Source organism: Spermophilus citellus, assembly GCF_964194105.1.
Source record: "Spermophilus citellus genome assembly, chromosome: 3".
NCBI classification, from domain to species: Eukaryota; Metazoa; Chordata; class Mammalia; order Rodentia; family Sciuridae; genus Spermophilus; species Spermophilus citellus.
The window spans coordinates 215,078,680-215,091,168 of record NC_138184.1 but is presented as its reverse complement, the minus strand read 5'-3'; the positions used below and the strand labels follow the sequence as shown (position 1 = coordinate 215,091,168).

The 12,489-nt window shown below is 39.4% G+C and overlaps 1 protein-coding gene across 2 annotated transcripts in view; it reads left to right on the top strand.

Moving 5' to 3' along the window:
- Positions 1–12,489, top strand: part of DGKI (diacylglycerol kinase iota) — a gene marked incomplete at its 5' end in the record, with an annotated part of 420,328 nt that overhangs the window by 208,188 nt on the left and 199,651 nt on the right. For both annotated transcript variants that reach the window (XM_081286431.1, XM_081286430.1), the window contains 2 exons: positions 1,089–1,205; positions 11,984–12,058. In XM_081286431.1, coding sequence (XP_081142557.1) covers positions 1,089–1,205; positions 11,984–12,058 — 192 coding nt within the window. The remainder of the gene's footprint in view (positions 1–1,088; positions 1,206–11,983; positions 12,059–12,489) is intronic.

The following is a 12,489-nucleotide window of genomic DNA, read 5'->3' as shown; positions in this document are numbered from 1 at the left end:
TTCCAGCTAAAATGATAAATTATATGATCACAATAAATATAAACCAAGTCAAAACTGACATGAAGTTTGAAGAAATCACTATAATTAAAATCGGAGGCCCCTAATTATTGTATAATGTTGATTTTATGTTTGTTAGAAGATAAATGTTACTGCACGTTGCTATCACTCTAGTCAAAAGATGATTGCAAGTATGAATGGCCCCTGGCCATCAGTCCCAGCCTTAAGCTGGGGTGCCCAGTTAAGCCCCTCACACTGAGATGCTGTTATGATTATTAATCTGTAGTTGCTTCCTTTCTTCCTTTCAAAATCAAAAAGCACTTCAGGATTGCCAAGTGTATTAGGGCACTGTGTTTTCTTAAAAGGCTGTTGAGGAATGGAGCAGAGGCACTCTCTTTTTTTAAAATTCTTTTAAAAAATATTTTTATTAGTTGTTGATGAATTTTTAAATTTTATTTATTTTTGGTATGTGGTGCTGAGAATTGAGCCCAGTGCCCCACACATGCTAGGCATGCGCTCTACCACTGAGCCACAACCCTAGCCCAGGCACTCTCTTTATACTTTGTTACCTCTGGGTTTCCTAACTTTCTAGAGGGGACATCCTGCCTCTCTCCTGGCTTCTCTAACTGGAGAGAGAACCTGGGGGGATTGCTGTCTCTGATGGAAAAAGGAGAGGCAGAGGGCCGGCCTTGCCTTTTAGCTGCCTTCATTTCCTTCTCCATGTTATCCTTACTCAACCAAGTCTGTGTCGAGCACCAGGGAAGAAACACAACTGTGTGCAGTGGGGATTACTAGAACCTTCCACGTTTCTGCCTTGTTCTGCCATGTTGATTTCTCCTTAATAATTGTGGTAAAGTCTATACTGGCAGAATAGAAAGCTGGTCTCTAAGCTCCTGGGGCTGGTTGGGTGGTGTTGAGAAGGAAGTGCCCTTTGTGTGTGTGTGAGTGTGTGTGTGTGTGTGTATGCGTGCGCCTGTGTGTGTGTTGGGGAGGTGGATGTGCATGCATGGTGTGTGTGCATGCACTTACTCCTTCTTACTGTGACATTACCTTTTGCCTAGAATTGCTTATTAGCCCATTTTTCTCTTCAGTTTCACAATAAGGTGACCTGTTTCATGCTGCATCACATTGAGGAACCCTGCTCCCTGGGGGCTCATGCTGCCGTTATAGTCCCGCCCACCTGGATCATTAAGGTGAAGAAACCTCAGGTAACTGCCAGGACCCTGGTGCTGCAAACCCAGTGCAGAGAAAAATGAATTGCTGCTCCTTGCTTTTCTCCCCCTGACTATTCTCTGGGTTACTGAGACCTCTGCTCAGTCATCCCCAAGGTCCTGTGCTTAAGCCACTAAATTCATCCCCGTTGCCCAGCACTTGACTGCACTGGGCTCCCTCATGGAATCAGCCTAATCAAATCAAAGTTCTAGAGCAGGGGTGCTTCCTCCCCATTCATTTGCTCATGATAGTCTCTTTGGTGGTAGTTGCCCTGAGTTTCAGGGAGGTCCACTGATGGGTAGGGCTGGTTTTCATACAACTCTCTTCTCTTCCAGCCTGGGAATTTCCAGGGAGTCAGTTGAGGGCAGACTGAGTTGTGACCTTCCTGCATACACAAGGCCTGCTCAGAGAGTAACAGCCCTTTCTTAAGGCAAAGTGGAATTTATCCTCTTAGTTCCTAACCCTGTCCTGTATTCTTCTCCATGTGCTTCCTGTCCTAGCGAGCCTCAGCTTCCTTATTTTGGAGACTGTGATGGTCTCTTGACTAGGTCATATTCTTTGATTGAACATGTTTCTTCCTTCATACCCTGCATCCTGGACAGTGAGCTCCAACTTATAGGATGGAAAAATTTTCATGCAACAGGGAGAGAGATCGTATCAACCTCCCCCAGGGCATATAGGTGTTTAAGAAGTCTCATTGAATTTACTGCATGTAAAAGCTGGTAGACCAGTTCCTGTGGTCTCTCATGCAATTTATTCTCATCAACTCAGTTGTGTTTAAAAGCTAGCAGCTGAGGAATATGGTTTTGCTTTTTGTGTTTCATATCAAATTTAGCCTGTATTCATGAGTGTTGTTTATAAATGATCTTTCAAGTTAGAATCCATCGGAACATTTGGGAACCTTTTTTCCAGAGACAAGTACAGTATTGTTTGTTAAAAAGTGGGAACTCTGTATAATCTTTCATTTTACATGTTAGTATCCACTGCCAAGGTGTGTTTGATGAGTGGCCTAGGGTGACACAGTGAACTCTACATATGTATTGCTGTCTGAAATTCAAATGTACCGAGTTCCAATTTTTACTTTTGAATCTCTTTAACATTTCTACTTCCTTTTTTATTTCTTTCTATAATTTAGTAATCTCTCCAAGGCTTTACATTATATATTCATTCCGTTAAATCAAAACTTAGGTTGTGTCAGAAGATCTGGTAGACTCTGTGCTATAACATACAGTCCTTGTTCAGAAGAGACTCAGAGTTACCTTAAGGAAAGGTTGGAGGAGTTTCATGAGGAGGTGGGTTTTAATCTGCTTTTTGAAAGATGGGTGGGACTTAGATCAGTGGAGAAGAGAAAGAGAAGCCTGGCCAGAACAAGGGCACTTTGTCCAGCATCACACTTGTGGGACTATGAAATGAGTCGCCCTGAAGTGTGCGGTGAGGGAGAAGGTGTGTGGGGTGAGCAGAAGGTTGCACTGGACTGACAGAGAGGGATCTGGAGACATGTGGACTTTATCCTGAAGTAACTGGCTTCTTCATCAGCAAAGGAATGACAGCGTCAAAATATCCTCGTAGAAGGAAAAGCTAGCAAGAGTGTGTAGGATGCCTTAGTGGTATGGGATTTCAAAGAACTAGAAATAGAACAGTTAGGAAAATCAGATGATGATTCCACTCTGCAGAGAAATGGTATTCTTTTCTCACCTCTGAAAGCACCTTTTTGTTATGGAAATTTTCAAGCCAATGAAGAAAGAGAAAATTGAAATGGGTTCTTCCCTTTCGAAATGGGTTACAGTCTTCCCTAGCCATATGATTTTCTGCCATTCTTGTTTCAGCTATCCTTGGCGCTGCCAGATTATTTTCTTTCATTGAATTATTAATTTTGAGATTCATTAGAAACTGGAAGGAATAATACAGAGCAATTTCTTGCACCCTTGACCAATCTTGCAGTACAGCATCACCCCAGGCTGTCGGCCTTGACAGCCCATCAGCAGAGACCCCTGTACCTGCTCCCAGCCACCTGCATTTTTCTCCTGGCCTCACCGCTCTGCCCCACCTTCCTGAGGTGGAATCTACCCCACTGTTTTTCTTTCAGTTTCATCTGTTAATGTCTCCTTTTGCTTCTTTAAAATATAACATTTAAAAAGATAATGACATACCTTTCTCTCATCAAAATTAGTAATTCCTTAATTGCTTTTTTTTTTTGCTTGTCTCAACTATTTTTTTTCAACAGTTAAGTTTTTCAAATCATAACTCAAAGTCCTGCACTGCCTTTTGTGGACAGATACCTTAGGTGTCTTTTAAATTTGTAACAATATCCTCTCATATTTTTTCATGCTATTTATTTGTTAAATAAACTGGGTCTTTTTTCCTGTGGGATTCTCCATATCTTGATTTTAACTGCTTGTATCCTTAGTTTTAAACAATTTTCCTTACTGCTTATATTTTGTATAAATTAATATTGAAATATAGCAACTCATTTACATTTGGGGTTAACTTTTGGGGAGAAGGACTGCATTGGTGGTGCTGTGTATTTGTATTGTATTTCTAACAAAGGAACATAACATCAAATTGTTTCAGTATTATTAATGTCATGATCAATGGGCTTGGAAACTATCATCCTAATCCATTTACTATAGCCTTTTACCTATTGTATTATCCCCTAAAGATCATCTTCAAAATCTATTATTTCATTAGTGATTGCCAAAATGTGGTTTTCCAATTTTTACTCTTTTTCACTACTTAGCTATATTTTTTCTTCCCCTATCACCAACAAATAGGAGAAAAATATTTGAGTATTTGACTTTATTAATAAATTTTCAGAGTAATAAGTTAATGCCCTAGTAACCTTCAAAGGTGGTTAATGCCCTAGTAACTTTTTAAGAATTGTCTTTGCAGAGTATCATTATGGATTCACCTCATTCTTATGTATGTGAATATACAGGCATGTGTGTGCATGTATATTCACACACACGCACACACACACTCAATATGCCTCAGAATATGGTCCTCATTATTTTTCCTACATTCACACTGCTTTGTGAATTGGAACCCTTACAGGTGGCTCCTGCCTACTGTCATGGCCAGTAAAGTTTTGGACAGCTTCTTTGGTTTCAGGAATGCTAGGATATATTTCCTGTCCATATCTGGAATCATCAATGTGGACATTAAGTAGCTCAAGTTGTGTTTGAACCCAAGAATTTTGATTCTTGAAATCAAGTTCTTAGTGAGAGGCCACACTGCCTCACTGTCTGACTACAGTCAGCTTTGTTGAATTAGGTGTCTAAAAATTTTGATGATCTCTCTTTCTATGGGCTCCAAAGCCATCAAGTAAGTTAATTAATGAGCTAAATTCTGTTGAAAAGCTGGTTCAGGATGAGTCTGGGGACAGCACAGTAATGTTTAAGAACTGTGGCTTTGGAACTTGGACTCCTTGAATCCTTAACCTTACCATTTACTGATTTATGCAATATTGAACTATTTAAACTCTTCCATTTCATTTTCCCTTCTTCACAGTGTAAATGATACTAGTACCTAATTCACAGGGTTTTAATGAAGATTAATCAGCTAACAGATGCACATAGAACAGCTCATGGCTCATTGTAAGTAACAGAGCTCTCTTTCGTGATCTTTCTTCTTGTTGACTTTAAGGAGTACAGAGTATCAAAGTGGAGACATACCACAACAGTTGAAAATATTGGACAGTTACACACAGGTCAGGACAGAAGTTATTGAAGGATGAAAAGAGGAGGCAATTTCTAGTGGATGGGTGTGAAGAGAGAACAGTAAGGGATGTAGCCAGGCATCTGCTCTGCTCCCAGAGCATCTTGCGGCACTGTAACTGTTGTATTTTCCCATGTGGTGGGATTGTTTGTTCACTGGCTTGTTGCCTCTGCTATGGAAGAGAGTCAATGCCCATTCATTTATTGAATAAAAGAATAGACGAAGACTAGGGGATTGTCCACCTACAGGAAGTAGAAGAAGAGGATCCTGCAAACTGGGAGAGAGCTATGGAAACATAGTTACATTATTAAAAATGGAAAGAAAATAGGGTGGCCATCAATGTTGAATTCCATAGATATTAAAAATAATAACAGGAATTGAGAAAAGTCTTTAGGTTGATGGTTAAGTCATGGATAACAATAAAAATTGTAGTTTATAGAGTGTGTAGCATGGGTGCCAAGTTGTTCCTGATGATTCGGAGGCAGTAATATCAGATAATTCATTTGAGACATTGACAAGTGTATTTAAAAAGAGAATTTGGAAAGTAGATGGAGAGCAGCAGAGTAAAATCTTTTTCCAACTTTAATTTTATATCTACATTTTTCTACATATCTACATCAGTGTATTTTTCATTCTTTTATCATACTGGTTTAAAAATAAATGACAAAATGTGTATTCTTTATTGGATTAAGTAAACAGTTATTTAATTAGCCATATTCAAAGATGCCATTATGTGTATTATGAGGTCTAAAGATGAATCAGATGGGATCCGTTTCCACACACAAAAAAATGCATACTCCATAGAGGTAACATAGATATATCCATCTAAATCATTGGACAGAGTATTTGTGAATTCTAGAAGAGGCACTCAACAATATGAATATCCTAAGGAGACAGCATCCTCCTGCTGTTTTTAGAAGAGTGATTTTTTTGGTTAATGTGTATTTTTGGGAAAGATTCACATTGGGTGGGGAGCACAACAGGCTAGAAAGGTTGGTTCAGCCATGGTCAGGAAGGAGTTGTACATCCAAGGTTGAGAGTGATAAGTTTTACCTGAGATGTAGAAACACTGTAGAATTATTAGGCAGGAGTGAGCACTTTCAGTTGTTGGGATCAAGGTAAGCTAAATGGAAATCACACCGCAGTGCTTGGTCTTAAAGGATGTGGGTGGTATGGTTTTGGGAAGAGAGACAAAGAAGTTCAACACAAGTAGATAGAACATACTGAGAATGGTTAAGATGGATCATCAAATAAAGCCAGCTGTATTTGGATGTTTGTATTTAGACAAATGACTCCAGAGAGGAGTAATGGTTAATTGTATAGGAGTCTCCCCCTACTCTCAGAGATGCATTTCAAATCGTTCCACAATTGTCATGGATAGTATCACTATATATATAGTGTTTCTTCCTATGCATATATTCCTATGATAAAATTTAATTTATAAGTTAGGTACAGTTAGAGATGGAAGCAATAACTAAAACCAAAATAGAACAACAGTATCAATCTACTGTACTAAAAGTTCTTTAAGATAGATGATTTTTTTTATTTCTGGAATTTTCCATTTAATATTTTCAAAACATAGTTGACTGTAGATAACGGAAACTGCAGGAAGTGAAACTGTATTATAGTCAGGAAAAGTGGTTCATAAAGAGATGGAATTGGACCACATATTTTTCTTCTCTGTTAAGAGATGGCTGGCTGAGAGGATAATGGCTCCCTGAGCAGCTGTAGAGTTGGGAGTCCTGAGGCATCTTGGTTGTGAGGGGAATATGGGCTGCCTGCATGATTTGCTGGGTTTCATCACCAAATCTCTTAGAGAGAGGAAGAAGTTAATTACTGGAAGTGAAGAGATGGTGGAAGGTAGATGATTCTAAGGAATCCAAATCGAAAAAAAATCTGAAGAATTCAGGCTGAATCTGTTGATTTGTTTAGATTCCAAGTTATATCTTAAGTTACAGACATCAGCGTTTCTCTTTTGGACTGAAAATCTTAGAGAACAATATTTTGATCAGATAAACAATGCTGAATCTATTCAAACACCAGGGCAAGTGCCTGTAGAGGAGGAGTAAGACACACATCACATGAATGTCTTACAGGATTCAGCTGTAGAATATGAGGATGGGAAAGCTTTTTGCAGAAGTTTCGCATCATGAGACAAGACATCCTTCAAAAAAAAAAATATTTTGCTTTTGAACCACTGGCTTTTCCAAAACTGTCTCTGTTTTGTAACTCTCCCAGTAATCTCAAAGGGTGTCTATAGTTTTGTGCAAAGAATATAAAATGATGCTCCATCCTCTCTCCTGAATTGAGTCCGTTGGGACTGTATAGGCCTGAATAGAAGCATTGTGGTTTCTTTGAAGAATGATAGTACTGTGTCTTTTGATTTATTGTGTAGTTCTTAATGAGTAATACATAAATGTTTTTCCTGTAAAAAAGTAAACTTTTTGGATTAAAAAACAGTCTTCTTTTACCAACATTTTAAATTATAGGTCTCTCTCCCCCATCAAAAATCCATATGGGGACCGAGGTTGTAGCTCAGTGGTAGAGTGTTTGCCTAGCCTGTGTGAGGCACTGGGGCTGATCCTCAGCACCACATAAAAATAAATAAATAAAATAAAGGTATTGTGTCCATCTACAACTGAAAGAAATGTTTAAAAAATTCATATGGAATTATTACTACTAATTTACATGCATAAAAACATACCTATGGAAAAAGATATAGAGACGTTGTGAGCACTGGGGTACATGTTTTTAATATGAGACCTCATTCTACTCTCAATGCTTTAGAACTTGCTCCAGCCTAGTAATAACATGATCCTTGGGGACAGGTCTATATGAAGACCTATAGACCCAAGTCATATTTTAAACTGCTGTCCACATCCCATACAATGGTTGTATTACAGTTTATTTGTTAATCTCCCTATTGATAGGTAGTTATATTGTTTTTAATGTTCCACTTATAAATAATGCTGTATTCATTTCTTCCTGGCCCTGAATGAGCTTTTTTTTATATTAGTCCTTTTGTTTTTTTAATCCCTTATAATTGGAAAATGTTCTTTAAATGCTGGGGACCTATGAAATGTAATAGCTAATTTTATGCAATGACCAACAGTATCCCTTAAAATTGCCAACGTTATTTCCTTTGGTGAATTCTAAAGGTCAACTAGTACTTGTGATTTAACCAGGTATATGACTATTTGCAGCTTTTGAGACCATGTCCTTAACTTTTTAAAAAATGTCTTCATTAGTGCATTATAGTTACACGTAGTTGTGGGGTTCATTTTGAAATATTCAAACATGTTATGGAATATTATTTGCTCCATTTCAGTCCCCAGCACTTCCACACTCCTTACTCTCCTACCTCTCCTGTGTCCTTAACTTTTGATGCGGGTTTTCTTTATTCTTCTGCTTGCCCATCCTCAGAATCACTGTGACCTAGCTGGAGCAGGCAATGAGAAACTCAGTCCTTGCTCCCATTCCCGTTGCCTATCAGAGTTTGGTTCAGTATTTTGGGAGGATGACTTCCTTTGGGATGATGAATTGGTATATCTTTATTTTTTTTTAAGACCTGTTATTACAAACAATCATATGTGGCCCCATAACCTGGAAAAATCCCTTAAGAGTAATAAGACCTAAAGTTTCTTTCACAGTTGAGTGATTCATACCAAAGTATTTCTTAACAGCCCAAGAAGGAGTTATAACTATGTTAAGGGTCTTGCTGATAGGATTACTTCTGTGGCAAGGTGAGATGACCCTGATATCGGGTCCAAAAAACAAAACGCCTTTATTTTTCTTTAGGTCTTTCACAAAAGAACAGGCACAGAATGTACAGGGGCAACTACTGTTGGGATCCGAAGAATGACAAAACAAAAACAAAACAAACAAACCCACAAAAACCCTCAAAACAACAACAACAAAACCCTGTTTGGATAGTATTAATCTTGCAAAAGGAATCGTTTGTGTCCCTAAGTTAGCTGCCCTGGACGTTCTGGATGACAGGCCAAGAATTAAAGAATTCTCGACTCTGTCTTCAACAAGTCTGCACAGTACCTTCCTGATATCCTTTTGGCCTTCTTGAAAAGCAGACTGTTGTGTTAGATTCTCTAACAGTCTGACCCAGGAGGATAGGCCAGGCTGCAGGTTCGTGAGGGTAGGTGACTTATCTTCTTGTGGCCCAAACACCTCCTCAGTCTGCCTTCACATTCATCTGTTCCTCACTGAATTATGCTGCCTTCCAAATGAGGTCGTATGTTCAGACAGAAGTATATATTTCCATGTGCACAGAAGGGAGCCTTCGGGAACGTTGAGGCGTGCTGGGAAACTGCACACTCTCACTGTTGCTGTCTGACCACCGTAGGGCTGTAAGGTCTCAGAACTCACGCAGACGCTCGCAGGTACTGTACAACACCGTGCTTGGGCTTCACCCTCTTCTTGGTCTGTGAAGTGAGGAAGGCCTCAGATGCCTTCGTCCGGGTGAGGCTAAGAAGAACTTGCATTTGCTACCTCTGTGTTACCAAGGCTGTTTTGTGTGTCTGTTCCCTATGGGAGTTGAGTTCCTCACCTGCACTATTCTCAGATATCTACCCTTATTTCGATGTGTTTTTCCAATTCCGTGTTCCCCTTGTGTGCTTGATCCTCAAAATCATCTGAAATGCTGTGATTTTATGATCAGACAAGTTTAAGAAACTTGTTGTAAGATCTTGGCCTGATCTGATAGACCTATCTCTTAGAGTCAAAAATCAAGGTCCACAGCGTGTCCTTGCGAGCACGTGGCATTCTGCAGCTGCTCTTGACAGTGAACGGCTAGAAGTGCTAAGTTAGGAGGCACGGGTTAACTTCCTAGGGTTCACTTCCAAACTCTGCGGAGGGTTAGTAAGTGCTGTGAGGTATGATAACGTGTGCACCCTGTTCCAACAAAGATGGAGTGCAGACATCCTGCCAACCTTGTTCTGGGTGCTGGGCTGTACAGCTGGGGACGAGGCAGTGGATACTGGGTTAACTGCTTCACATACCTTTTCTCATTTAAACTCACACCTGTCCTTTGAGGTAGGTATTACCACTTCATATTAAAATTAAGAGACTGATGTTTCAAAAAGTTCAACTGACTTGGCCAAGGTCACAGAGGTAGTAATGAGGAATTTCGGGACCCTACCAAGTCTATCAGACTCAAGCTTCCCCCCTGTTCATCTGCTGTACCCTTCTATACACTCCTCATGTTCCTCTTTTCTGCTTCAAAAAGCAGTTCTCAGCCCTGGCTACATGGTAGAATTGCCTGGGGAGCTTTTAAAAAATATGCTTGCTTGGGCTTCATCCCAAACAGATTTATTAAGAACATTTGATGTGGCCCAGGTATGAATAGTTTTTACAAAGCTTTTTGGGTGAGACTGATACGTAAACATGGTTGAGAATCTTTGAGAGCATCATTAATTGACACCAAATAGACACTTCTTCTGCCGGCCTAGTGGTTTCCAACATTTTTCTTGGATCATGTGGCTGATTAAACTTTTAAAGACTTCAGATCCTTTTTCTTCCCTTTTATACAAACCAAAATTTATTAAAATATATCACATACTTTCATAATGCAAAAGAGACAAGGACATGATAAAAGACCCATTGAACCAGGGTTTAGAAACCTGGAGATCTATTTTTAGGGGAGATATAGTCAACAGTAAGTATGAGTAATCACCTGGGGGTCTAGAGCACCCATGAGCTCCAGGGTCTTTTTCATTTTATTCTAAACTGATGGGGAAAGAAAACCTTGAGACAAGTGGTAATTCTTAAAAGTTTCTTTCATCCTTGGTAAACACAGGTGATAGATGAACTTTTTTTTTTTTTTTGTATATTCAAGTCAAAGTGAAATAAAAGCAAACTAGTTTGGATCTTGTTAATTTTTGATGCATTAATATATGTAATCTAGACTAAAGTTTATTTTGAATGCTCTATGGGAAAAATACTCTAAAAAGCAGATAATTAGCTAAATTTCTTCAAGCTGTTTTTTTTTAAATTTTAACTGCTCAAACAATGGCAAGTATGTATACTTGTATGAACTTCTAAGTTAAGAATTCTGCATTTCAGGCCTTCAACACTTGGTCAGACATCTATTATATGGTCAGTAATATCTTATCCTTGTGAAGATGCAATCTAATTAATTATTGACTCTGCTTATTAAATCTGATTTTGCCTTGTCTCCAACCAGTAAGTTGTGTCTGTTCTCTAACAGGTTCTTCTCTAAGTGTCTATATCAAATATTAAGAGTTAATGGTCAGTTGAAATAATCACCAAGTTGTGGTCTATAAAATCTCTAGAAAGGAAAGCAAATTCAAAGGTCACTGTATTTCAATTAGTCCAAGTCACTTCCACGAGAGAATAAAAAATAAAGGCTACTATAGAAGCAGGAAGACCTTCTAAACCAATGGCCTTTAGAGAAAGAAAAGGCAATTACTGCTCTCCTACTGTTTTAAGTAACTTAAGGTGACTCTTACCTCAGCATTTAAAATATTAGACATCAGTGCTAATACAGTAGTTGGTTGGATCATGAAGTTCTGTTGGGGTCAAGAGTCATTTTATGACAATTATTATTAAAAGACCATTAAAAAGTTAACAGGAAAGAAAAAAGAAACAAAAGAAAAGAAAAACATGAAAAATGGCCTCCTTTTTTACATTTCCACATAGGTGATCTCCATACCAGGAGATGAACTTGAACTTGGTTGGGCGGGAGACGGACCTGGTTGGGCGGGAGACTGGAGCCCCTCAGAGAATTTGGGATTCTTCCATTTTTACTGGGAGGGTTGGCAGGTATAACATGTGTTGTTATGTGAGTCCACGAGAGCCCCTGGGGCTCTCCCTCCCTGCCCTCCGTGTGCTGGGGAGTCAGTTGCTCACTCTGAAGCACTCGACTGGTTTCTGTCTGTGGCTTACCCATGAGCAGTGGCTTGGAAGTGTCAAAGCATGAGAAGCATGCAGTCCACAGCATGTGCTGCCATCACTCTCTACATGGTTCTGCATGGAAGCCCCGGGGTTGCCTGCCTCTGGGCTCAGGCAGCTCTTTCTTTCCCTACAGAACTCCCTGAAGGCTTCCAATCGGAAGAAGAAGAGAACAAGCTTTAAAAGGAAAGCCAGTAAAAGAGGAACTGAAGTAAGTGTTGGAGAGTTAGGTTTCAAGGAAATACAGCTTCCTTTCCATAGCCTGCTCTGTGCAGAAGGCCTGGCCCAAGCTTGGTTTCTGACACAGCTCCCACCTCTCTTTCTTCTTCTTTATATTCTAATCTCACCAGAATGTTTTCTGTTCCAAATAAATAAATAGGAACACACACACACACACACACACACACACAGGCACACACACGCACACACACAGGCACACACACCACACACAGACATCTCAACTGTCACTTCAGAGTCAGAGCATTTGCATGGAAACCTCATCCCAAAGATGATGATGATAATGAAGAAGAAGAAGAAGATGATAAGAGTCGACATTTCTAGAATTCCTAGAGTACACAGAGTAAACTCAAAAGCAAGGCTTAATTATCTGAAGCAAATTATAGTTTCAGAGACTTCCAACTT